Source organism: Eretmochelys imbricata, chromosome 1, assembly GCF_965152235.1.
Source record: "Eretmochelys imbricata isolate rEreImb1 chromosome 1, rEreImb1.hap1, whole genome shotgun sequence".
NCBI classification, from domain to species: Eukaryota; Metazoa; Chordata; order Testudines; family Cheloniidae; genus Eretmochelys; species Eretmochelys imbricata.
The window spans coordinates 229029485-229057074 of NC_135572.1; the positions used below are offsets into that span (position 1 = coordinate 229029485).

At 41.8% G+C, this 27590-nt stretch overlaps 1 protein-coding gene across 1 annotated transcript in view; it reads right to left on the reverse strand.

Moving 5' to 3' along the window:
• Positions 1 to 27590, reverse strand: part of ANO2 (anoctamin 2) — a 272975-nt gene that overhangs the window by 110235 nt on the left and 135150 nt on the right. Inside the window, exon 14 of the mRNA XM_077807418.1 lies at positions 10074 to 10157. Coding sequence (XP_077663544.1) covers positions 10074 to 10157 — 84 coding nt within the window. The remainder of the gene's footprint in view (positions 1 to 10073; positions 10158 to 27590) is intronic.

A 27590-nucleotide genomic window follows, 5' to 3' on the forward strand; every position in this document is an offset into this window, starting at 1 on the left:
CAGCATATACATTCTCATATTTTCATTCGTGTTTACTCCTTCAATATTTGTCATTTAAAAACTGTGCTTTGCTAATGGTGCAAGGGACTAGTAGAAAAGAAGAGGAGAGAAAGGACAGATTTGACATAAGCCTCTAACTCAAATGCTGGTAAAAGGAAGTTAACAATAATGAGAAGACAGAAAAAAAGACTTAGAAGACCGCAGCCAATTAAAGAAATATTGGGACGATACTGAATTTTCTAAGCAAGGTCACTAGTTAGGGCCACCCAGCCCTAGCAAATCATTTTCCTACAATTAATGGCAAGGCAACTATGGGTGTGTCAGAAATCTTTTTCAGCTCCAATTATCCAAACAAATATTTACAACCAATTATCCCAGTTGTAGCTAGGTGGTAAAGGGATTTAAAGTCATTCTTTTATTTAGTTAATCTTAATGAGAACTTCCTAATAAAATATAATAGCGCCAAGCCTGCAGGCTCAGTTTTTCGTCAGTGCTGATACAAGCTTTGATGGGTGTTTTCCCTATGTCAAGGCTGAAGTAAAACAGATTAAGGTCTTTTGTGCTGACCTTTTTATAATGCCTAAAAGGCACTGATGACATACTATTTTCCATGACATTCTAACGTATGCTATATTGTGACTATATATGTTAAACCTTTATTTACAATATCATGTCACTTAAATTAACAGTGGAATTAACAATTTTATTTATTGCAATAATTCATCATGCCACTTTCATATTTGACATGATGAGTTAAAAACAAGAGGGAATGCCAAATGTTATTATTCCCAGGCCTTTTTCTAAGTACACAAACCAAGAGACAAGTCCTCTTTTGCTATAAAGAAAGTTTTCCTTGAGACATATGTGGGATCAGCTATTTGGTTTCCTGCCAAATAGGCAAGATATGATGCACAATCATATACTTTCTTATTTGCCAGATCAGATGAACACTTATTGAAAAGAATGTGAAAAGGAGTCAGGAGCTAATCCTTCTCCCCCTGAAATCAATGGGATGCTTTTTACTGACTCCAATGGGAGTTGGAGCTAGTCCATCTGTGTGTTTACAGAAGAGGGCCTATTTTTTTCATTTCCCGACTTTTGTGCATTTAGATTCATAATCTTAACATTGCATGAATACAGAGACAAGCTTATCATTGAGCCTGGGAAGTATCTTTCAACAATCTCTAATATTCCACAGAGATGATAATCTGAGAATGTTCTATTCTTAAAAATCTCTAACCACACCACTGATACTGAAAGTTCCTAAACAAGAACTTCAAAGGTACTATATGGAGAATAGCAAAGAAATGATCAACTGTTTTCTGTACCGATTACAACTGCTCTCTCCACATTATTATATTAGCAGAGCCATATGCAGGCATGCACACACACTTATACACTTCATCTGTCTTCTCAACATAACCAAAAGGAAACCTTTTTGGTTACCCAATTTAGAACTACATCGAGATTGTCACTGTAAACCTTTACTTACATAGCAAGTCCTTACTGACACAAATATTTCCACTGACTACAATGGGACTGCGCACATAAGAGTTTTCAAAATCAGTCTCTTAGAGCTTATCATTATCTTTTTAAGTGCATGTAATTATTTCTAATGACTAACTGTTTGCTGCTTAACCTGAGGCATTTAGTGTAAATGTTTTAACTTCTTTAACTTTAAATGAGTTTTCCTTGGAAACAATAAGACCTTAGGGTATTATTGTAATAGTAAATTTCACACCAATCTTTTACAAAGAGCTACCTACCCTCACAATTTCTTCCCCAGTTTCAATACACCTGATAAAATATTTATTAAATATAATAAAACAGCCTGAAACATACAGTATATTATAGACTTAAATCTTGTTCTTTGTTCATCACAGTAGATTAAATACTGTAACAAGTGTTTGCATGAAAGCGATTTTCTATACTATAATCCCCATTGGGCAAGTAATACATTACATCTGCAACATGTTAATTTACATCACTCACTTTAATAAAGGCTGATTTAGAATTTGGTGTTAGGGTACAGTGACTCACATGTTTACTAATTAAAGGGCTGATCCTAACAATGTTGAGTACCTCCAACTCCCATTAGAGTTAATGACTTCAGCAACAGAGTGCTTCAAGTAGTATATTCAAACCTGGTTTAAGAAGATGAAATCCTATTGAAATCAGTGGAGTCACTCCTGTTTATGCAGGAACTGAATTTGGCCCACAGGGTCTAATCTTAGTTTAGGATCCAACAGCACCTGTCTACGCCTGTCCGCACAGAGTTTACACCCATGAGTTTATTGCTCCCCTTTCCAGCTAACATATAGCAAAAATTTAGAAAATGCACCTTTATTCACCCAAATAACATAGGACTGACTCACAATTTGTGATATTCAGAGAAATCACTGAAAGCTCTGTACTGGAAAGATGCTCTGTTACCAGGCATTTCCAAGTTATGCTTCAAGAGGGTGGTAACCCGTGTTGATTTTCTTCTGCAATACAATGCAATGTTATGACTAAATCTTTCTCACGTTAGTCATACAAGTAGCCCCAGGAATGTTGGTGGGCCTACCTGTGGGAGTAAGGCAAGCAGGAATTCCATCACATATAGAAATTTTGATGTAAAAACTCAGGACTTTACAATAAACTTACAGGAAAAGCATCACCGGAACAGAGGGATGATCATACTGGAAATAAGCCACTACCTTACAGAGACCTTTGCTTTTAAATAAATTCTAAACCAGTGGAGTAAATAAGCTCTAACCCAGTAAGTCACAGATGCTGAGCCAAAGTCTTCCGAGAGACCTGTGGCTTCACATCAGATAAGCAAGCGAGAGATGCTGAACACTGGTGCCAGAGATCTGTCACTTAATATAAGAACAGCAATCTAGAGTTGCTGACCAGTGATATCACAGAGGTATGTCTTGACATCAGACCAGCCCACTAACAATGGTGAGCTAATGACTTCACAGAGACCTGGGCCTTGGCATTTGATTATCATTCTAGACGTGCTGAGACAGAGACCTCATAGAATACTGGATATTCATAGGAAACCAGAAAGCTACAGATGCTGATCCAATAATCTCATAGAGGCCTCTACCTGGACACAAGTATAGAAAAGATAGAAGGTCTGCACTAGCAATCTGACAACGTCCTGTGCCCTGGCTTCTTGCCCAGGTACCGAGTTAGAGACCTCTGGGAAACCTGTGTCTTGACATCAACCATCGTGCTAAAGCTGTTGAGCTAGTGACTCCACGAGTACCTTACAGGCACCTGAGGGAGAGAGAATATGCCTTCTTAAAAGTATGTAAAATAGCTATTCTATATTTAAAACTTCATCATTTTAAAGTCCAGTTTCTCAGGACTTTCCAGAGCTAAATGCACGTGCTGAATGTCCCATTAAAGAACCGGGGATTTCCTCTTTCCCTTGGTCTAGAGTGATTATTTCCAGCCCTGAAATATACAGTCTGTTCCACAAACCACAGTAGCCTGGTGTTTGTTGAGGAGAGAGGTGTGCAGGGAGGAGAAAGCCATTTTTGAGGGCAAGAGGAAATAATCATTGTGGCAAGGTGATTAAATACAAATTTGGCTGTCTGAAAACGGCTCAGAGGTTTGGAACTTTCAGAGTAGTCCACGGTGAGATGGATTTGCAGGTAGATAGCAGGTAAAGTGGTTAAAGCTGCAGGATGAGCACATTTATTAAAGAGCCCTGCAAACAAACGCAAGTGAAAGGTCCTGCCCTTTGCATAACTGTACAGGAGCCTCTGTCCTATTTTCAGAAGAGACTCATACATTTAGGAGCTTAAGTCTTGATGAAAGACAATGTGCTTTAAACTCCTAAGTGCTGTAGTCATTTTTAAAAATGGGACATAGGCACTTTTGAACATTTTACCCTTAAGGTCATAATTTTAGAAATGGTTTTGATCTGTTTTTATTGGATTCTGGAACTAAAAGCACTGTTAGGGGACTGCAGAGCCCTCATATAGGCTGCACTCTTAAACGCCCCTGTGTCCCTGGGCTGAGGCCCCTTTGCCCTTCTTGTTATTAATGTTTATTTCATCACTGTTTTAGCGTGTGTTTTGTTTAACGTTGTAATGCATGTTTGGGCTCAGCAGCAGGGAAAACTGTGGTGGGGTATTTCTGCACATACTGTGTACATGACACGTGACCATCACAAGGCGCATACATAGCTATATAAGGGTGTGCTAAAAGCTTCTCTGTGTGGTGGAGAGGTGACAGACTCTGAACAGAGAGGAAGGTTCATCTGGCCACAACCAGTACGCTTCGCCGAAGCACCCAGCAGGGAGTGAGATTGTTTACTTTACTTGTTGCACTGTAACCTGGGATCACATATTAGGATTCTATTGTAGTTTTCAATAAATGGTTAAAATTCACCTGGTCTCTCTCAAACTGAACTAAATTGCTCTAGGGGAAAGCACAGTTCATAACAACACCCATCAGGGAGTCAGAATACTTGTGAATATTTGCTATGCAATGGCAATGGGGTGACTCTGTCTGTGCAAATCAGTATCATATCTGTCTGAGTGGCAAACCCTATTACATTGTGACAGACTGTACCTCTGTATTCACGCCTTGCTCACTATTATAATAATCTTTGTACAAAGTATGCCTTGTGAGGTATCATTTGAAAACTCAGAATTTGCTGGTCATTATTGTCCCTGGTAACATGTGTGTGGCAACATTGTATAAAGAGTTATAAGATACCACTGTATGGTGTTACCAACACATTTTCCAAGTCTGGGGAGTGGCCAAACCAGGTCCTTAGAAACAACCTGATGCCTTAGCCAAGTGTAAACAAGGCCAATGGGCCATTACCTGCTAAATGGACATTCTTTGGCAGAAAAGGGGGCATGGACAAAAAATATACATCTTAGCAAAGATACAGCATGGAGTTCCCCTCCATATAGACTGCCTGTCACTATACTCCCAGCTGGAAATGCTTCTCAAAGTGGAGAGAGGACTATAAAAAGGAAGGGGAGACACCTCAAGAGCACCCCTCTCTTTCTCTCTGCCTACCACATAAACAGCACCTGAAAGACAGAGGAAGCAGCGTTGGATTAGGAGAGGCCAGTAATCTGCTAAAGCATGTGGTGAGTAAACCTTGCTTTGAATTTAACATAGTTTGTTAAGTTAGACACTAGTTGTGTTTGATCTTTATTTTACTTGTAACCATTTCTGACTTTTATGCCTCATTACTTGTACTCATCTAAAATCTATCTCTCTGTAGTTAATAAACTTGTTTTATAGTTTTATCAAATCCAGTGTGTTTGAATTGAAGTGCCTGGAAAATTCCATTTGGGGTAACAGGACATGTGCATGTTATTTCTGTCAATTAAATGGTAGAGTTTATATAAGCGTGTATTGTCCTGGAGAGGGCCGGGCAGTACAGTACATACATTTCTGGGGGGAAATCTAAGACTGGGAGTATGTTGCGGGTCACCCTGCAGTATAAACAAGGCTGGTAAGAGCCAGTGTGTGGCTGACTGCAGCACACACATAGACATAGCGGGGAATGACATGCTGAAGGCTGTTTCTGAGCAGTCTGGGACTGAGGGCTATAGCAGCACAGCAGTGTAAAGGGCACCCCGTGTTAGAAGGCAGGGAGACACTGCTACAGCTTACGAAAGCTTATGCTCAAATAAATTGGTTAGTCTCTAAGGTGCCACAAGTACTTCTTTTCTTTTTGCGAATACAGACTAACACGGCTGCTACTCTGAAATCTCTGTAACTGTGTAACTCACCAAATGGGAAAAGAAGCATTAATTAAGGTAACACACTCAATATGGCTCACTGAAGGCACCAGAGAAGAGAGGTCCTATTGATTGAATACCTAACTCTCTTCAGGAAGGGGAAGCCTACTGATGAACTCATCCCATTAATTCTGGTATCTGGAATGGAGAGAGATAAAAATTCCTAACAAGGAGAACCTGAATCTCTTTCTTGCTATCTGGACTCTGAGGGGCAAAGATTCCTAACCATAAGCAAAGAGATCCCCATGCTGCTTGGTCTGGGTTAGCCCTGAAAGACAATTTGAACTGATCGATTACTACAACTCTGTCACCTTTTGAATCACAGACTGGAACTCATTTGTGTATACATGCTTGTTAGCTTTAACCTGCAAATAAACTCTCATTTCTTTTTTCTACTGAATAAACCTTAAGTTAGTTTATTACAGGATTGGCTACTAGCATTGTCTTTGGTGTGAGATCTAAGGTACAAACTGATCTGGCGTAGGTGACTGGTCTCTTGCGACTGGAAACAACTGGAGTATGTTTTGATTTTTGGTGTAAGTAACCATTTATCACATAGTCCATCTTATCTGGGTGGCAAGATAGCCTGGAGCATCCAAAGCATCTGTGACTTCATTATAAGACTACTGTAGTACTTTGGGAGCTCACACTTGTTACCAGGTTGGTGAAATCTTATTATAGTACATACAACAGGTTTGGGGTATCTGCCCTGCTTTTTGAGAATCTGACCTCAGGCTGGCACTCTCAGTCATGAGCCACTCCAGACAGTGTGACAGTGGCACAAATGCTCTCACAATCCATGGGAGATAAAGGATGCTCAGCACCTCTCTGGAAGCAATCAACACCTTGCAGGGTCAAACCCTTACTGAATGGGCTAAGCACCAAGCTACAGAGACACTGATGTCCCCAGCAGAATGCGACTGTCACTAAAGAAAAGGGCACACTTGGCTTTGTTTGTCCAAATGAAACCATGGCCAAGCAACAAGTTGACTTGATTGGGCTCAGGAGGTAAAGGCACCCAGCTGGATGATGAAAACCAGTATCACCTTTCCTCTCTGAAAAGCAAGAGCAATTTTAGAACTCACATTGGTGCAATAGGTAAAATAGCACTCAATGTGTTTGTGCATGTGTGTTTGTGTGTGTATATATATATATATATATAAACACATCTCTTTAGGTGAAATTTCCAATGAATTCTTCCAATTTGTGTGCTGCTGGCTCTTTAAGTAGCTTCTCAGACTCTGATTTATAGTCTGATTATACTTCATTTTCTTTTACAATGATTTTATTTCTAACCTTTGATGCTGGGGGCTATCCATTCCCCATTTAAGCTGGCTCACTACCTTGCTCATCCTAGCCCCAACAAAAATGTAATTTGTGCAGTATCACTCACTCTCTTATTCTCAATGTTCACTTACTTTAAACAAGAGAGGTGCACATCAGTTCCTTTATTTACCTATTATAGTGTTTAATCCCTTACTAGGGATGCCCATAAAACTGCTCGTTGCCTAATGGAAAAGCTCCCCATCCTCTGTGTCTGAGCTCCTGTCTGGCAAAACTCCCTGTTCATATTGGGCCAGATCCAACACCCATTAAAGTCATTGGGAATCTTTCCACTGACTTCCATGGTTGTTGGATCAAGCCCACTAGGTGGCAGTTAATTTTATCTGTCTGGATAACTCATTGGCTACACTACAAGAACTCAGTGATGATCTGCAGGAGAAAGGGGGTAGTTAAGTTCCTTCATATGCTGCAACATCAAATTTATTCGGCCAGGCCTGAGTTCTGGAGTTATCTCCAGTTCATGCACTGTTTCTTTTCAGTATATAAACAGGGTAAAGAGGTTCCTTCAATCTCAAGATTGGACATGTTTCTGAATACCTTGACTTAGTTGTAACATGTGGCATACACAATATAAGCTACATTTAGCCAAGTCTAATGCAGGGAGTCTTCAGGGATTTATGAATGCCTGGGAAATAGACCTCAATCAGACTTTTACAAGAGGGGAGTGGGAATGAGCACTTGCCTTCAGGTCTGAAACAGCCAGAGAAAGCTAACCACACCTCATAATGGTAAAAAAGTTACACATTTATTTATTTTTTCCATATACAGGATGCTGCTATTGCAACTCTCTAGATCAGTGGTTCTCAAAGCTGGTCCGCCGCTTGTTCAGGGAAAGCCCCTGCCGGGCTGGACAGGTTTGTTTACCTGCCGCGTCCTCAGGTTCGGCTGATCGCGGCTCCCACTGGCCGCGGTTCGCCGCTCCAGGCCAATGGAGGCTGCAGAAAGGGCGGCCAGCATGTCCCTTGGCCTGCGCCACTTCCCGCAGCCCCCATTGGCTTGGAAAGGCAAACCACGGCCAGTGGGAACCATGATCGGCCGAACTGGTGGATGCGGCAGGTAAACAAACTGGTCCGGCCCGGCAGGGGCTTTCCCTGAACAAGCGGCAAACTGGCTTTGAGAACCACTGCTCTAGATGCATTTACAGTAAGACCAGTGACACAGTATGTCAGCCAGCCAATGTTACGCAACACAAATGGAATAGCTAGTCAGGCAAACCAAAACTTCCCAAACCACCCCCTTGAAAAAACAAACAAACAAACAAACAAAACCAACCTGGGTAAACAGCTGAGTGTTTGAGCATTTCCGCCAGGTCAACAAACACTGCCTGGGTCAGATCAATGGGTTAGCAGATTCCATAGTCAAAGCCCTCCACTGAGAATTCCTTATCCCCAGCCACACAAATGACAGTTTTGTCAGCTTGAGAGTCCAAACTGATCTCAATTGACTAGGTCATATATGGGAAAAGAGGCAGTCATTAAGAGTACATATAAAATGCTGTTGGGAGCATGCTGTCCACTGCAGATAGGCAGGCAGGCGCAAGCTCTGCGTGAGCTAGCGCATTAAAAATAGCCATGTAGCGGGGGGTGGTGGCTCAGGCTGACTGCCCGAGTACACACCAACGAGGACCGGGAGGGTTTGTGCTCAGGTGGCTAGCCCGAGCCACTGCCCATTCTGTCCCAGCTACACTGCTACTTTAAGCGTGCTAAGGCGAGCAGAGCTAATGTGTGTCTGTCTACCCCTGCTGGCAAACACACTCCCAGCTGCAGAGTAGACATACCTCAGGGTGTGTCTTCACAGCCCAGTTAGCTACAGTTATAAGTTGAGTGTTACCCCTAATTTGAATCCCATCCACATACAAAAATTTCTAGCTCAAATTAACTGGTGCTTTAAGCTCAAGATAGCTAGGGTATCAGGGGGCTGGGTTGAAACTCAAGTGATGCTGAACCTCCAGCTAGTCATGTGGTGGGAATGCAACAACTCAAGTTACAACAAAGCATCAGCAGCTAATCTAGTCACTCTGTGCAGCTAATCAAAACAGCCTGTGCAATTTAGTGTTGTTCTGAAGTGTGATTGCTCTCACTTAAGCCAGGCTAGCTCAAGTGCAGTAACTCAAGTGTATTAACTCGAGCTAACTGTAGCAGTGAAGATGACACACAAGACTTTGTAGATCATAGGCAATATTTTGGATTGTACCTGGAAAAAAGTGGGAACCCAGTGTGGTGTGTAATATGCTCCAAGTCAGACTGCTAAGGAAACGGGCCTCTGAATACTGCCCTAGATGCCTGAACCTGCACCATTGTAATTCAATGGGTATTTTGCAGGATTGAGCCCTATCTAAAGTTTCACCGAAAAAGAGTTTCACAATAATCCAGTTTGGAATATGCAGAAAGTAGAGCTGGTTGAGGTTTTTTAATTTCAATTTTTAAAAAGAGGAAAACTGTTGATTTTTTGGTGAAATTTCTTTCTGGCTTTTATTTTAAATTTCAAAAAATAATGAAAATATTGCCATCCCTCCCCCCGCCTTTTTTATACTACCTGTAATAAAAAGTATCAAAGTAAGCCTTCCTTGTATAGTGAGGAATGGGCTAAGCAGACAACCACTGAAAGGGCAGAGTGGTAAATTCATACATATGCTGTGGGAGTGCCCCACTGCAGGACACTTCACCTTCTGGAACAGTTTCAAACTCCAGATCATTGATTCCATCACTGATCATGATCAGTCACCACCCCCGCCCCCGTAGACCCTGCACTACACATTCTCCACCCTCTTAGGCAGGATGCCTCACAAAGGGCTAGCACAATGATTGCCCTAAAAACATTCAGAGTGCTGAATAGGAGGCAAACAGCACAGAAGAGACTATTCTGCAAACTGATCAGCAGAGCCAAACCGAGACAGACATAAAAATGTTCACAAAACACAAACCAAATGCAAATGAAAAGTGGAAGTAAATCCATGCGTCTTACCTCATCTATATTATCCTTTTTATTGGTTTCATTTTTGAGTTTTTTCTGTCGCACTTTGGTTTCATATTTTGGTCTGGGATGTTCCTGAAACAAGTCAAAACAAAATCATGTCTGTGGCAAAAGGTTTTAAAAGCTGATTATCTGCAGAGTATAAAAGCACCACAAATACATTGAGACATAGAATATCAAGGTTGGAAGGGACCTCAGGAGGTCATCTAGTCCAACCCCCTGCTCAAAGCAGTGCCAATCCCCAGTTTTTGCCCCAGATCCGTAAATGGCCCCCTCAAGGATTGAACTCACAACCCTGGGTTTAGCAGGCCAATGCTCAAACCACTGAGCTATCCCTCCTCCCAAAGTTCCTTATAGTTCCTCATCAGTTGTTCCTCAGTTGTTCCTCAAACAGTTCCTCATCAGTTGTTCAACCATGAAACACAATTGGTACACAGACACAATGAACTGAGATCAAACACTCATAGGTTTATCTAAATGGAAAATTTAGTCAAATCTTTACATGTTCCTTGGTGCATTTTTGATGGTGAAAAGGGAGAAAGAACATGTTAAAAATATTCTCCATAAAGCTGGGTACTGAAAAGAAACAATATTCTGTACATATTGACTAATTCACACTACAGTATATAAGCAAACTTTGAAAACAGTGTAATCTAGACAAGTAACTCTCAATCATATTTGGCTCCTGACCCACAAAATGGCCTCAAAATCATTCCACAGTCTTTTGTGGCTGGCAAGGAATTGTGGGATTTGATTCAAAGGAAAAATTTTCAACTATTTTGTGGGGTGAGGCTCAAAGAAGTTTAGAGCTGGTTGGATCCTTTAGACCCTTTTTTAATATACCAGCTTATACTTTAGAGCTAAGTACTGGCATTTCCCACCAGCAACACAGTGCAGTGAATGCAAAAGTGTAGGGTCTGAGTGGTGAGTGCTAGAGGCATTACTCTTGCAGAGAGCAATGTCAGGCTAAACACCTTCCTTGATGCTAGAGGGAAGGTGTGCAGCACTTAAAAAAAACCCCCAAAACATACCAATATTTACCGCTAAAATGTGCAGTGTGCATTCTCCACAACAGCATCCCCTCTGACAATTTGCATGTTCTATCCAGTTATGCCCATTTTAGGGGGTACAGTGCCCCCTAGCAATGCCATTAAGCCTTGTAAAATTGTTAAAAAAAATTTTTCCAGCCTGCTCACAAAATCCTACTTGCCCATGGTAACAGTCAGGGTCCAGACACCCCAAACGGAGAACAGGTTTTGAACTCCAAAGAATAAGCAGCTGTATTAACTGATTGTATACAATGTTGCTGTGCTATAGAAGTAGGTCAAGTAAGGTCTTTTATGAAAGTGTTTAACATTCTTAATTATTATAAGAGGGATATACAAGCTGTGGTTATGAATTTATGTATTTGTGCATATAGAAAACTGCTTAAAAACTCCAGCTCTACCTCACAGCAGGTCAGTGAGTGATCAGACAGAGAAAAGTATCTCCCAAGCCAGGTATTTATACAAAATCGGACTCAAGTAACAATCCATAGCACAACCTAGGAAAAGTCAATGATGGGCCATTTAAGTCAATGGAGAGACATTGAGACAACTGGAGATTTCTCCACTTTGAATATCAATAGTGACTGAAGAAAAGAACCTGCAAACCCTCTTTAAATAGAAGGGGTTTGAAGTGAAAGGCATCCAGTAAATGAGGGAAAGTCCCTAGGCAGTAAATTATCCATGAAACACTGGATCTCTCTCCACCACCATCAGAGTTAGGTGTATACTGGGAAACTGTTCAAAGGCAATAGGTAACTTGTATTAGAAAAGTAATTTTATCTAATACAGAACTGTAAAGCCCAAGGTTGTGTCTTTATGTTTATTTACTGTTTAACTTGTATATTTTTGCTCTCCCCTACAATTTTATCTTTGAAGCTGTGGCTTTTCTATTAAATAAACCTTTTGTCTATTTTTCCCCAAGCAGGTCTCTGTTGTGCAAACTGTGTGGCGTGCGTGTGCCAAAGTGAACTGGTATTGAAGGGGCTGACAAAACAGAAGGGAAAAGTCTGAGTGTCTGGTAGTTAAGAACTCGGGAAGGATGGATTTGGGGAGACTCAGGACTGGAAGGGCTGTTAGAGTCACCCTGAAATTGCAAGGAGTAACAAGGCTGGTGGAAGCCAGGGTGAGACTTTGTGCTTGTGGGTAGGCTCTGGGGGTCAGGAATCTGAGCCAGCAAAGCATTAAGGCACCCAAGGTTACAAGGCAGGCAATGACACAGCTCCTTACTGGTCTGTACGATCCCCAGAAAATAAGCCACGCTTTATCCTGATGACATTGAGCGTGAGTGTGTGTGTGTGTATATATATATACATATATATGCATGCTAAAGTTAAGACTGAATTCCAGAGACTGGTTTGAACCCCAACAATATTCTTTTTTGTTTGTACGTTATTTTGTTAATAACTGTTATATCTATTTTTGCTATTAAACCATTTGTAGTTCAAGTAAAACTTTTCAGTGTCTCTGCATCTGCATTCCACGCATCCACACCTGGATTGGAAATCTAATATATCTTTATACAATCTTTCAAAGCTGCCTTATCCCTGATAGAATGGACCTTAAAACCTTCTGGAATAAGTGTGTGTGTGTGTGTGTGTGTATATATTTACAAGCCCTTTACATCAAACAACACATACCATGCATTTAGAGATTTGAGCCTGATTCTGATAACATTTACACTGATGTAAAGCAGGAATAACTCCACTGAAGTCAGTGGAGTTACACTATTGTAAAACGAGTGTGATTCAGAATCAAGTTCTTTGTCTGAAAGTGGGAAGACTTTTAGAGGTAGGACAATAAACTAGAAATAGTTCTGATGACTTGAGGAAGGCCAAATGTCCATGTAGGGATAAATATGAATCCCATGATGCTGGAGGTGGGCCAATACAGCTGCCAGACACTTATTGAAAACCATGTGAGCCAAGGTACTGTGAGGCCAAATGAATGCTCAGAGTGGAAAATGAGAATTCCCATCCCGAAAACAAAGAGCCAAATCCTGGAGTCCTTACTCGGGCGAAACTCTCATTGACGTCAGTGGGAGTTTTCCCTGAGAAAGGGCTCCATGGTTTGCCCCAAATATACGATAAAGAGCTATCCACTATATGCTATAGATGAGAATAAGAAATAACCTTTGTACAAATCAAAGGCACACAGATAATCGCCCTATTAGAGAGAAGTATAGAGGGCACAGAACTCTTCTTGAATTTCTCCTATCTTTGGGAAGAGATGTATTAAAAAATTGTATAAAGCACCCATCATAAACACATCTGGGATACTAAACAGAAATATATAAATTAAAACAGTCCCAGAACAACAGACCAGTGATACCATCAACTAAAAATGAGAAAGACAAATATATAATTCCATAAAAAAAGGCAATAAGGAGGGAAAGTTAAAATGGTCAAGGAAATGCTGGGCATGAACTGAAAGGCCTTACACCAAAGCCTTGAATACAAGCAGGCAGAAAGTGTGACAGACACCTGTAGGGAGGGAGTTCCACAAATGGGAACTCTGAAGACCCATCTGCCGCCCAAATGAAGATGGAAACTTGGAACAATGGGAAGAAAAACCCAGCTGCTCTGCACTGTGAGAAATTTCATTATTGCAAATGAAGGATGAGCCTCAAACACCTATATTTCTTGGAATGCTGATGTGGAAATAAAAGTTTGGGGCAAGATTCTCATTTTTGCTATGCCTTAATTTGTCAGTGGAATTTCAATCAACTACAAGGGCCTTTTACACTGCCAGGATGATATAAAGGGACCATGAGAATAATGTCTGTAGTCTTTCTAGTCCAGAGTTCTACTGCAATTAAATTTGATTTGCAGAAGAAACAAAACAAAACAACTTGAATAACAACCTCATGTTACATATCGCTAGCAGCATAAATGGAAGGGTAGAAAATAGAAGCCACTGTGGGAACAGGAAGGAACTACCCTACCAAACTCATTCCAAAGCAAACACTAATCTAAAGTGAAAGTCAAAACAAAATAAAGGGCTCATATACATATTATAGGACATTTTTAAAAGGGCTCTCAATTAGGCAGCCCATTTTGTACCTATATATATTTACAGCTTCAAATTATTGCATTTTTACTTCTAGTTTACCATTCGAGCAGTTGGACGCCTACATGCCATTGTCTGCTCCCACAACACTGCACCCATAGTTTTTTAGGGGTGTAAGTTGAGAGGCTGGTTTTTAAAACCATGGCCTTAAATTAGAACAGGGGTTCTCAATCCTTTCCATTCTGAGGCTCCCTCAACATGCTATAAAAATGCCATGGCCCACCCGTACCACAACAATTGTTTTTATCCATATAAAAGCTACGGCTGGCATTAAGGGGTAGGAAGCAGGGCAATTGCCCAGGGGCCCACGCCACAAGGGGCACCGTGAGACTAAGTTGCTCAGGCTTCAGCTTCAGCCCCAGCTGCTGAAGCTCAGGACCCCAGGCTGCAGTCCTGCATGACGAGGCTTCAGCTTTCTGCCCTGGGCCCTAGTGAGTCTAACACCAGCCATGAGTGGCGGCCCCCTGAAACCAGCTCACGGCTCCCCAGAGGGCCCCAGATCCCTGGTTGAGAACCACTGAATTAGAAGATTCTGATGAGGGCATCCCATGAGGTAAAATGAAACATGCTGTTCATAAGTACTATCACTGTAGTGGACTGAACTACATGGGCAATTGGTAATAGGCTATAAAGCCTTTTATCTTTTGGTCATTAATTCAAATCCAGCACATGTCGATAGTCACAGATTAGTAGCTGGAATCTTAGGTTTTGAAATGAACCACATATAGGAGTCCTTAGAACATCCGATGAAGTGAGCTGTAGCTCACAAAAGCTTATACTCAAATAAATTGGTTAGTCTCTAAGATGCCACAAGTCCTCCTTTTCTTCTTAGAACTATGGTATGGAATATTTTGTTTCAAATTATTTCTAATTATTAAAGACAGGCTGAAGAACTCAACGGCCACTCTCTCACCCCTGCAGTAATTCCCTCAATGAATAGGGCAATCTTAGTGAATGCTACGTTAATAGTCTATTACAAATATTATAGCACCTATCTTGCTAACCCTAAGTTATGAAAAGAAGGCTTTGTACCTCTGGGGAGCTAGGAATTCCCATTCCCATTGTAATAAGACATTTGTTTCTTGTCCTGGCAGACCAGAAGACATTCCATTTTTGACATGGGACATCATATGGAGAAAGGCTAATTACGAAATTTTTAGAAGTATCTAATATTCATTACATTATACTTTTCCCTCCTTCCAAGGTCTGTGCAGTTGGAATGCATGATCTTAAAGTACCCTGGCTTATCAGCTGAATGCATATTGAAAGCAGCAGTCCTAAGCTGGTAGGTAGGAAGTGGCCAGGGAAGCAGACTTGGATCCTCTGTGTGGCAAACTCAGCTGGTGTTGCTTCTCACAGGTCCCTGGACTAGGAACCAATGGAGAGGGTGGGCTAGGTCTCCCTACTACACCCCACTTGAGAGCTAGGCCCCAAGGCGGGCCGAGACCATGACGCTTCCCGCCTAGGGGCAGGGCTAGGCATCGCTACATCCCCCTTTTTGGGGAAGACGACAAGGACACTGCCCCCAGCCCCCCAAACACCTCATTACAATGGTCTATTAATGGACAATTCACAAAAAGCAAAAGTAGTGAAACTCGTCAAATGTATTGCTAGAAATTATTCATCTAGCTTGAAGATGGATAAATACAGAATACACACACTCTCTCACACACATACAGTTACCTGTGAATAAGGTGAGGTCATCCCAAACTCACGAGTAAAACCTTATCCTACACCACATCATCACATATTCTATTGAGGTGTGGTGCGGAATAAAGATTTTATTGGCATGAATTTATGGTGACTTTACATTACTCATGTAATGCCATGTCCATGTGAGAAAGAGTCATGTACAGATCACTGCATTGTTGTTGTACAAAGAAAAAGAAAAGCACCAAGTGAAACTACATGACTAAAGTGGTCCCCCCCCCACACACACAAAACCAACATTAAACCAACATGTTTGTTTCATTTTATATGCAAAATTAGTGCCGTTAACATTGGCTGCCATTGATAGGGTGACCATATGTCCCGTTTTGGCTGGAGCAGTCCATTTTTTAACCCTTAAAAAGGCCGTCCTGACTTTTTTGGCAAAAACAGGCATTTGTCCCGATTGCTCCTGACAACTTGATCAGTTTGTCCCACTTTTGTTAAAAAAAAAAAAGTGGGGTGTGGAGGAGAGGGTGGGGGGCAAGCGGCAATGCTAGCCCTGCACGGGGGGGGAGAGAAAGCTCGGGTGAGCAGCCCCCAGCGCTGTGTGGGAAGGGGAGCTCAAGACCGCTCCCTGGCGGGGGAGCCTTGGGGGGCTTGGACGAGCATCTTGGGTCAGCCCCGCACAGGGGCGGGGGAGGACTAGCCCCATGCAGTGTTCCATTTTCCCTTTGGGAAAGATGGTCACCCCAGCCATTGACTTAAATAACATCACAAACTATTATTTTCAGAGCACCAGAATCCAATACCCTTACTCTTGTTGAGACTTATGTTACATTCAGGAATACTCCTATAGGTCTTAATGGGAGAAATCATAGAGAAATATACACCACTCTGGCAGTATAAAGGGGTCTTAAAGTGCGTATAAATGCAAATTAGGCCAACTTTAAGACCCTTTTGTGTCTGAAAATAAAGGAGAATCAGGCCCATCATGAATAGACGTGGCAGCATCTATTCCCATTAGGAAAAAACATTCTTAACCCATGTGCCCATGACCCATGACTTTTGGAATGTGGCCCAATGGAAGATCTGGGTGGGGCTCCAAGGGGGGCACTTCCACTCACTGCACAACTACGGTAATCATAGATCACATTTTACATTTTTAAAAAGTTCTAGTACCTACAATTGCAAAGAAAAAATTTCAAACATGAACCACATGCACAGCAATGCTGTGTTGAATTTATGGCAGACAGAACCTGAAACAATAACTATGGGAGATGTGAACTCCTCCCATTCACCACAACGGGGTGGCTTCTTTTGTCAGTGTTTATTTATTTTACCAATGGAAGTGAGGGGACATGAGCCTCTCTCTCCAAATCCCAGGAGACATGAGAACAAAAACTCATGGGGCTTTTGGCGAGGCAGAGATTATTTAAGTGCCTCTGAAACAAATGTATGCATGGAGCCCATTTGATCTCCACTTGCACTTAAATACTCATCTGAAGTTGCAGCACCTCAAAGAGTCACGAATAACTAGAGGAGAACAAATCTATCCGTGGACTTCAGGCAAGTCATGCCATGGACAAGCCAAGAGCCAACCATGATGGAAAAGAAATAAGGAAAAGGAAAGGGGAGCAGGTTAGATGGTTGTAGCAGGAAGACAGCTAGTGTGGAGTTAGGAATTACTGCTGCACCAGCCAAGGGTGCTGGAACACTGTGCATAGTGGAGGTGCTGATAGCCATTGAACCAAACTGTAAATCCTGTATACTTCAAGCCAGGGGGTGCAGCAGCATCCCCAGCACCCCTAGTTCCAGCACCTATGGCACCAGCAGCCTCTGACACTTCTGCAGGACAGCAGCCCCAGAAACTAATTTGACATGGAAAAATGTTCAACCACATGTCTTTCCTGACTAATAAATGAGATATCACAATCCTTGGTTTCTCTAGTCTACAAGTGAAAACGTGTTTAAAGTGTGCCTTTAAATTCAGTTTATAAAAGAAGCAACAGCTAGTATAAGATAGTTTTGCCTAAGGCCTGAATGAAAAGGTGTTTTTCAGATTTCCTTTCCCAACTACCCTAATAAAATCATAACCTCCTTAATTTAAACATAACATGATTAAATGTAACATTAAAGGGCAAAGTGTTCAGTTGGAGCAACTTGTCTAGATGGCGTACAGCAGGAATCAAGGTTGGATTCAGATTCATTACATAACTTTACTAATGGCTGCAGGAAGGGGTTAACGGCAAGATAACTGTATGTGCAGATGTTTCACAGATGATAAATTGGGAGGAGTTGTGAACACTAAGAAAGACAGAAAAATAATAAAAGGGGACCTAGAGAAGTTAGAAACATGGGCAGAAAATAAAGTGAAATTCAGCATGGGAAAAATGTAAACTAATCCATCCGGGAAAAATAATTCAAAACAGTCAGTCACTTGAAGAGAGAAACCTTAGCAGCAATGATACGGTAAGAGACAGATCACAGTTAGTGTATGGAATTGTGGCCTCACATCTCTCCTTGATGGCCACTGGTCCCCAGTGACACTGCAGTAGATGAGTGACTGAGTTACTTTGGTGCCCCTTGTTCGCCTTGTGCATGGTTTTATGCCAAAAGAGGATAAGTTTGTCATATACTTCCTTTTCTAGTAGCAAACTCTCGACACCTGACCAAAAAAAAAAAAAAAGAATTCTGTCGCTACCTAAAATTTGCACAGTTGGGTGTTACTTGAAAACATCAAACGCAGCAAATTGTAAAAACCAGGCCAGAAAAGATTGAGTTAAGCCTCCATGCCAGAACAAAGAGAAAAGGAAAAAGAAATCTGTGAGCAGATCACTTATTTCCCAGGCTTCAAGCACCCGTCAAGTGTGCTTGTCGTTCATCAATCAATTCTCATCTGTCCTCAGTGTGGACTCTCTAACCACAGTCCATTTTGAGGGGGAAAACTGAAGACTTCTTTGAAGGAAAATCAAATATTCTAAACATACTACAGAAGGGCAAGATGCGGAGAAACTCCTAGGTGGTGGGACAGAAAGTTCACAGAAGCAGTGCCAAGGAAAGGCAGGAACATTTATTTGACATAAAGGGTAGGGTAGGATCTTAACTTTGAATTGCTACTACAAGTTTTGTTTTCAAGAAAGATAGTCAAATAGGTTCACTCCTCTGAGGAATCAGCCTGACTTAGACAAGGCAAAAACATATCGTTTGAACTACAATCAGGGATCCATGTGTAGGCAATTCAGTTACTGTTGCATTTGCTGTGAATTCATCCCATTCTGCAGAATTATTCTCCTGATTCTAAGCTTCCATTTTTAAAAAGGATGTTTCCAGACCTCACATTGAAAATAACCTTAACTGGGACTGTTTGCATAGTAAGGTCTCTGTCATCCCCAAAACCACAAAAGGAAGCAGAAGATATTGTGCCTTGGAAACTCTCATCCCTAGGCGGACATTTTCAAAGATTTGCGAAAGATTGTAGCCTTAATTCCCAGTATCTTTAAAAAGAGGCCTTCGGCTATCTCCCCACAAGTCACTTTGAAAATACAGGAGCTATAGACCAACATGTATTTGTTTTACTTGTTCTCTGGCATGGCAAAATCCACCTTCATTTTGGAAACAAGTATACTTTTGTATTAAAGACAGCCTCCATTAAATAGACAGCGCTGAAGGTACTTTGGCAGGTGAAAAATAACTCACTGATTTGCTAGGCTAAAGCATTCTTTGTTTTTCTTCCATGTTGAGTGAATTTCTATGATACCACATTGTGGGGTTTAAGGAAAATTGTTTCTCTAGCTTTGGATTGTCCTTCTCTAGCACTGTCCTCTTACTTGCTTTATTGATTATTACACAACACAGTTGAAAACTATCTGACAGGCCTGTACTAACTTGGATATTAAGGACACCTTTCAGAATTACCTATGAGTTTAGGGCCAGATTTTGAAAGGTATTTAAACACTTACATTTCAGTGGGAGCTAGGCACCTAAATACCTTTAAAATACGCCCTTTCCTGTATTTATTTATCATTTTCAAGGTTTTTACTTCCTTTTTCAAGGTTATATTTTTTCAAGCCAATTATCAATAATTTTCATCCAGTGCCCAATACTATCTATTATGTTTGTAGACTTTGGGTGTACAAACAGTAGAAATCTTCTGTAAATTTGTACAGTTGCCAGCTACAGCTCAACATCCAGGCCTTGCAGAGACTTCTTTCTCAGGCTTTTATTGCCAAGATACTTTAAAAAAAAAAAAAAAAAAAAAAAGACTACATTTATCTCTGGTGTAACTCTAATGAAGTCAGAGATGTTGCACTACAGATTAATTTGGTGCAGTGTGTCTAAAGAAACATAATTTCACAGAAAATCAAAGGCCCAGTGAGGCAGAACAAAAAATATACACTTCAATGTAAATCCTCACACTGTCTCTCTCAACAGTCAAGGCTTTTATGGCTGTTCTCCTGCCTGCCTCTAGTTTCATAACACATATCCCAGATCCACTGGAACTGACTTGTTTAGACTTCTTTTCCCTGGCTCCTTCTTAAACACCGTGATCTCCAACCTTTCCTTGTTGACTTTCCATCTCAGTTTACTCCCTGGTCCTGCATCCCCCTCCGCTGCTATCTCAGGCCTGACCTGATCTAAGCCTTGGTTTTCCCTAGTCCCTATCCCCTCTAATTCTTTGAGAGCTTCATCTGCATAATTAAGGACCATATTTGTATGACATCTAGTCTGTTTTAATGGGACAGTTGACATGCAACAAGCTCCTTTATAAAACTGATGTCTAAAGGCTCAACAGAAATGGTGCCATCTTCTGCATGTTCATGGAAAAATGCCAACAGCAGACAAGAGAGCTGTAAGAGAAGATGTCTGTAACCTAGACTGAGACACTTGTAGCATTTTGTCTTTATGACAAGTGAAAAGATGTGTTGCATTACAGACCGCAAAACTTTTCCACTTAAAGTTCTGCATATCTCCTTCCACTTAATGATTTCACAGTGCTTTGCAAGTAATGAGTTAAGCCTGTGAGGTTTATGACATTATCTCCATTTTACAGCTGGAGAAACTGAGATTCAGGGAAGTTAAGTGGGTTGCTCAAGTCTGTAGCAGAGCCAGGAGCAGAGGTGTGCTGTCCTGGCTCTCAGTCTTGCGTTCTAACAAGTAGAAAAGTAATCCTCTCCCAGCCAGTTGTACGTCCTTCTGGTAGATATCAGACATACTGCACAGGACAAGCAGGAAGGAGTCTGTGATCTGTGGATGTATATCTGGCCCAATACACAAAGCTGTAGTTTCTGTCTCCCTTTATTATACTGGCATTGTAGCCTGAAGAGCACATGGAGTGTTCCAGACAAAGTAATTCCTTTTAGACTATCTGAGAGTCTAGCAGAAGTCAAATGATCTCCTCCCATCCTCCAGTGAATAGTTCTTTGATGAGCTGACACAAAATATCATCCTGCAATATAAAATGAGAGCACTGGGCTATCCACTAAGCATTGGCCACCTCCCCACTAACTCACGGCAGCTGAGCATAGTCTCTAGAACTATGCAAAAAAATTTGCTTCACTTTCAACATACTGAATATCAGCATTGTTTCAAGCTCAATGTGCACTTCCTAATCAATTATTGTTCCTTCAAAACACTTTTGGTGACTTTTTTTTAATTTGCGCTTTTTCTGGATATCCGTGAACGTCAAGAGGCTGCAAAAAAAACCCGCATTTTGAGTTCAACCTGGGTTTGTGAGGACAGGCCTCATGAGCAAATCAAATTCATGTAAGTACACAAGTCCCATGGGTTCTAGTTCTGGAAAAACAATGAATCTGTGTGGATATTCAGAAAGCCCCTGAACCCGAACCTTGCAAAATGGCCTACAGATGGAGGTGTTTTCAGCTGGATTCACAGCAACTGTAGGACAGACTCCACCTGAGAAAGCTTTGGCGTTCTCCATGGAATTGTCTGCCTTGAAACACAAGCCTTTGGTATCTAAAGTCCCTACACAGTCTTCTGTAACTGTCCATCATTCTGGGTTCCCATAGAGGCAATAGACTCCCCAAGTATCCCATAACCCTCTACCAGTGAATTTAGTTGGCATCCATACATTGCATGATGAAATGTAGGATATCCATTAGTGCAGGGATGCTAAATCTGCCTATACACTCAAAAGCTCTGGTTTCTACAACATGTTTTACAGAATTATCATTTCAGCTGCCATTAGGCCAGAGCACCCTTCTGCCTTGTTTGAATGCCAGTATAAGTTATATAGTCACTGATCAGTCCTGCAGGGTTTGGATGATTTCCTGTCCAATCTGAGTTCAACAATTCTGATGACCAAATGGACAAGATGGTGTCTTAGTTGGTCACAAATATTAACACAGGATAGTTCCAGTTCAAGCATTACCAGTCAGATATTGAGCCATGTAGACAGCACACTGAAGTTGGGTGTGATACTTCTGAGCCTGAGCCTGCCTAAACTGGAGTTTCCTCTAAACCTGAGCCTGCTTAAACCTGATGAGTCATTCCTGAGCCAAAGGATGTGATGAGTCATGAGAGGCAATTACCTGCTGGTCTTGTGATAGGCCCCACACTATTCAACCAGGGTGTAGCTAATTCACAGGGCATGACCCACTCAGGTGACCCAAGTCAGGCATATAGGCACCTAAGGGAAGCATCCTCTCCGCTCAGTTCAACATCACTAGCTAGATGGGAGCATTCCCGACAGCCTGCCCTTGCTCCTGCTTCTGCTCCAGTCTGCTCCTGCCTCAGCTGGTGGTCCAGCAAATCTGACGCTGGGCAGCTTAAACAACTTTCTCAAAAGACATAAGCAAAGCCACCAGGGCCAGCTTGGTTAGGGTAGCTGATATCAGAGCGTGTCAGACATGGGGATTTTGCTGAGTGGGAGAAGGTTTGGACCAGAGTTATTTACCCTTCCTCTGACTGCTTCATCACTTGGTGTATGAATTGTTGCAGAGTCCACAGTGGTTGCTGCTTTATGAGATACTTTAGCAACTTTTCCATCACTATTTTCTTGTTCTTTCATACTTTCAGCTCCATCCCACAGAGCTTGGTATCCCACGACCTCAGGTACGATGTGCAACAAGTCAAAGTGGCCAAGGCTTGGGATCAGCCAGGTGGGGGAGGGAAAACTAACAAATTTGGGGTACAAAGCCTTGCAATTACAAACAGAGGCTTCTTGCTGGTTCTTCTTTCCCTCCTCCTGAAGGAGTCTGGCTCCCAGAACTACCCAAATTCAGAGACAGAGAATAACCTTAAAAGGCAGTCTCTTAATGGAAATTCTTTTAATGGAGCCACTTGTTTCCACTGAACCCAGCCACAATCCACAACTCATGGCTTAGTTCACTGACAATCCCTGCAGAGTGCAACTACCTCTTGCAGATAAAGCAAAAATAAAAATCATGTAACTATTTTTAAATCCCAAAACAAGCAGCTCACATAGGCTGGATTTTAGCCAATGTCTTCCCTTATCCTTTTGTCTGAAAATACTTAGAACATGTACAACATCTTCAAAGTGCTTCACGCATATTAACTAATTAACTGGAGTGGGTGAACGCTGAATGACAAATGCCAGGGAACTACACGTGTTGGATTGCTCTGTAATTTTGATCAATGTGCTCTCCACTTCTCTGACATTGGGTTCTGCCTGCCATTCAGCAGGTCTTTAGCCTTATGAGGCACCTCATGCCAAAGTCTGGCAGCCGACAGCCATGTGTGCCTGTGAGTGTTTAAACATAAAGTAGTTGCTCTCGCTGCTACATGCTAGTACACTTTAATCTCCAAAATCCTAACAGAAGTAAGTAGACTAAGAATGTAATTTATGAAGAAGAGAGAGAATCAGATACCTTGCAGTCATTCTTTTCCTTGTAGGACTTGTCATTCTTACTGTGGCTGACTTGTACTAAAGACTGATAAACCTTCTTACCAGTTGGATCTCATGTTTTAGAGCCAAAGGGTTAAATTCCCCTCTGGAGTAATTGCATTGATTTCAATCAAATTACACAAGGGCTGAATTTGGTCCACAGTAATCAAACAGTAAATTGTGAGGTTTTTAAAGTTTTGGCATTCAAAATATCAGGTTCAATCTCCAATCTAACAGGTGGATGAAAGAAAGCTCCAGTTGTGTCTTTTAATGTGAGATATTTTTGCTCTGCCATTTTAGAGGTAGCTGGAATAGAACAAAGGTGTGAAACACCTCTCCCACCCCCTGATGCAGAATCATGTGGATGGGTAGTGGTAGCAGATTTGTAAGAGCAGCTGTAAAGTCTGCCCTGGTGTTCTTGGCAAGGTGTGAAAGGATGGTCCAAACATCCTTTTCACAAAGAAGTAGAAAATGAGATCTTCTGGAGAAGAGTCAGTAGTTCTGTAATCTTCAGTCTGGGAAAGGTCCGGGAAACATGTAAGAGACTTTAAGGAATTCCTCAGATCATGATCCCTTCTTATTAGCATTGTCAGGTAAATCTCCTGCCTCCTTTGTTTTCATGCTGGTTTGGGTTGTGAATCCATCTGGAGAATTAAAGGCCCAGAAGTGCCTCCTTTGAGGATCAAAGCACCAATAATGCTGAATATCTCAGTGCAACTAGCAGTGACAAGTGTGACAACAATGCCAATGGCTGGAGCCATAGCTCCTGCACATCAATGCTCATATTGCTGGGACCTCCCATCAGGCTTGGGATTGAGAGGCTTCCTTAACTAGTCAAAGTGTGTGGTCCATGAAAAATCCATGTGGTGAAAGGCATTCATTAGACCATACAGATGATCATACTGTGCCTATGTCCTGGGCTTTGACCCAGTGTTTAATTTGTAATGAAAGAGGTGTCAGAATTCAAGCAATTAAGTGCTGGGGCTCAAGGAATTTTTTTTACATTCATAACTGACACAGCAAGCCCAGAGGTGCTGGAGCTAAGAACTGCCAATCCCGGAGGTGCCGGGGCTCAGGCCTGGCAAGCCCTGGCACAAATTAAGCACTGCTTTGACCTAAGGAGAATGGAAAAAGGAGAGTTGAGTGAGTGGAAGCCTCAGGAAGGTCCAACAGGTGTCGAGAACATTCTCAGGTATACACAATAGTGAGATGGTTACCCAATGGTGAGGTGTGCTCTTCTCCAAATGCAGGCCTTGACCTGTGCTTGTCGGAAAGAGTATCACTTTGACCACCATGCTGGAACTGAGAGCTGGAGGGAATTTACATCAGGATTCAGAGGATTTTGAAACTTCCAGATAGCCCTCTGACTCTGATGCATAGGGAGCTTGCAAAGGCATTTTGATTGTATTGGAACTCTGCCATGGGGCTTATTCAGTGAGGCCTGTACTGAAACAGAAAACTCCAGTGTACAGTCCCAAGTATCAGCAAGAAACTTCACTCAGTTCTGCCACTTTCCAGGACTTCATCCTCAAGGCCTACCAGGGTAAGTCAATCCGAATTACAGGCTGTTTTGAAAGATGCTAACTAAAGCATGATGTGCTCTCCATAAGCCATGATGACTTGAGGCAACATCTGCAAGCAGAATTTGCATTCAGAAACACTGTGGTTCATCGCAAACAATAATTGTGATCGTCTGTGACTTTCTAGTCAATTCAGGGCACTGCTTGAAGCCTGATGGGTTGAATCTGAGACATTCTGGAGACGGAATGCACGCATACACACAAAGAAATAAAGTAAAAAACTGCAAGGACAAAGGCTGACGTGGTGCGCTGAAGTCTGAACACATATTGTTATGGATACTAATATGTGCTTAGAAACAAAAGCAGGCTCCACTGCTTTTTCCCTCCATTAGAGATATTGTACTGCAGCAAGGGACAATTTGTATCTATGAGAAAGCAGCAGCATATTGACAGAAGCTGAAGTCATTGAAGAGACTCTTCTCTGTGTTTTGTTGTTGTTGTTTTGTCCTTGGAATTAAACGAGGTAACTACAAAAAAAAATCAATTATTTTGTATCATACTCTGTGATGGGGCTTACCAACCCCTCACTAATTCTTGGGGAGTGATGGAACAGTACTGGGCCAAGAAGGCGCCGCCCTCAGCAGCTGCAGAGCATGCTTCAAAGGGAGAGCCTGCTTAAAAAGGGACTCTGCCAATCAAGCAGGGGGAGAATGAAGAGGTTGTCTGCCGGAAGGAAGCCAGTTAGTAGCTTTTGAGACAGAGGAATCTGCAGGGTAAGGGACCTGACCCCTTTTTCTTTCCCTTTCTCCCTGACAAGGGGAAATAAATGGACACTGAGAAGGAAGATGGGAAGGCTCTACTGATTATTTGAATTATTGAAACTGTTTGAGCAGCTCTCTGCACTGGGAGGGAAGCAGAGTGCCATGATCATACCCCAAAAGGAGGAGACAACAGGGGAGGTAGGAAGTGGTCCAGGGAAGTTGGTCTGAGGGATGAGCTAAAGGCGACTGAGACACTTCTCACTCTTTCCTCCTTGGACTCTAGTTTGCGACCTGGTGAAGAAGGAAGGCCTGGGTCCCCCTACCCTTCCCTTTGTCTGACCAGGAGAACCCAGGGATTGCTGAGGAGTGACAGACTATAACTCAGCAGCCAGGCCCTCAGATTATCTGGCAAGGCCATCCCAGGACTTTAGGGAGTGTTGAGTTGTGGCTGCCCACTAGGCCTGCTAAACCCTAAGTGAAGCCCACAGCATACCCCAACAAAAAGGAAGCAGGGATTGCCAGAAAGATTCTTCAAACCAAGGAAAGAATCAAAGAGGACATTTCACCAAAACGAGCACTGCAGCTGCAGAAGGCAACACTACAATAGAGCTGGTCAAAAAATGAGTGTCAAAATTGGCTTTGTGACCAAACAAACATTTTTGTGGACAGCATCTACGGTCTTTGAAGAATTTCAGTTTTTCATCAGAAAACCAAAAATGTCTGTTCAACATTAATCTGTGTCCCCTACATCTGCTACAGTGCCTCATGGGAGTTGTAGTTTGGATACTACCTGCCCCTGTTTTCCTTTATGGGCTGGGCTCTGTAGTTGGACTACATCTCTTATGAGGTACCATTATCATATCATGCACCATGCTAGTTAAACCAGAGGGGAGACTGCAATGTATTATGGAAGATACTGTCCAATCAGGTAGTTTGGGCAGTTTTGGGCTAAAAAATTTCAGTTTTCACCTGCAATGCATAAAAACAAAAATCAAAATGGTCCATTCAAAATTTTGACAAAACTGAATATTTTTTCATTTGCATAAACATTTTCTGGGGTGGGGTGACATTTCCAACCAGCTCTATTCTTCACATGCAGTATTTGTAGTAGAAAACAAATTCAGGGCTGTGGTGGATACATGCCCTACAGCCTCAGCAGCAAATGTCACCAGTCCAACAGCTCAGCACTTTCAGCTCAGGATTTTCCATCCCTGGTTTCAATCAGGGAGTCCAGACCAAGATGCAGAGATTAGTTACGCTACTCTGATATGTTACAATCCTCTACACTCAGCATTTGTGTTAGCCATAATAAAGCAGCAATGGAATGAAATATACTAAAAGGAGGGATCTGTCATCATTCTACCATTAGACACCATATAAATGAATATGGAAATTTTAAATTAAGAATGAACTGCTGTTAATCTTACGATATAATCTTCTTCTGCCTTAATTATTAAAAATAAACCTGAACACGGTAATTAAAATGCAATGGTTTCTTTAAAGATATCTTGATACTCAAGGTAATTTACAATCATTTTGAAAAAAACAACAACCCAGAGATAACTTGAATTGTGCCTCCATGCATTATGTATATATTAAGA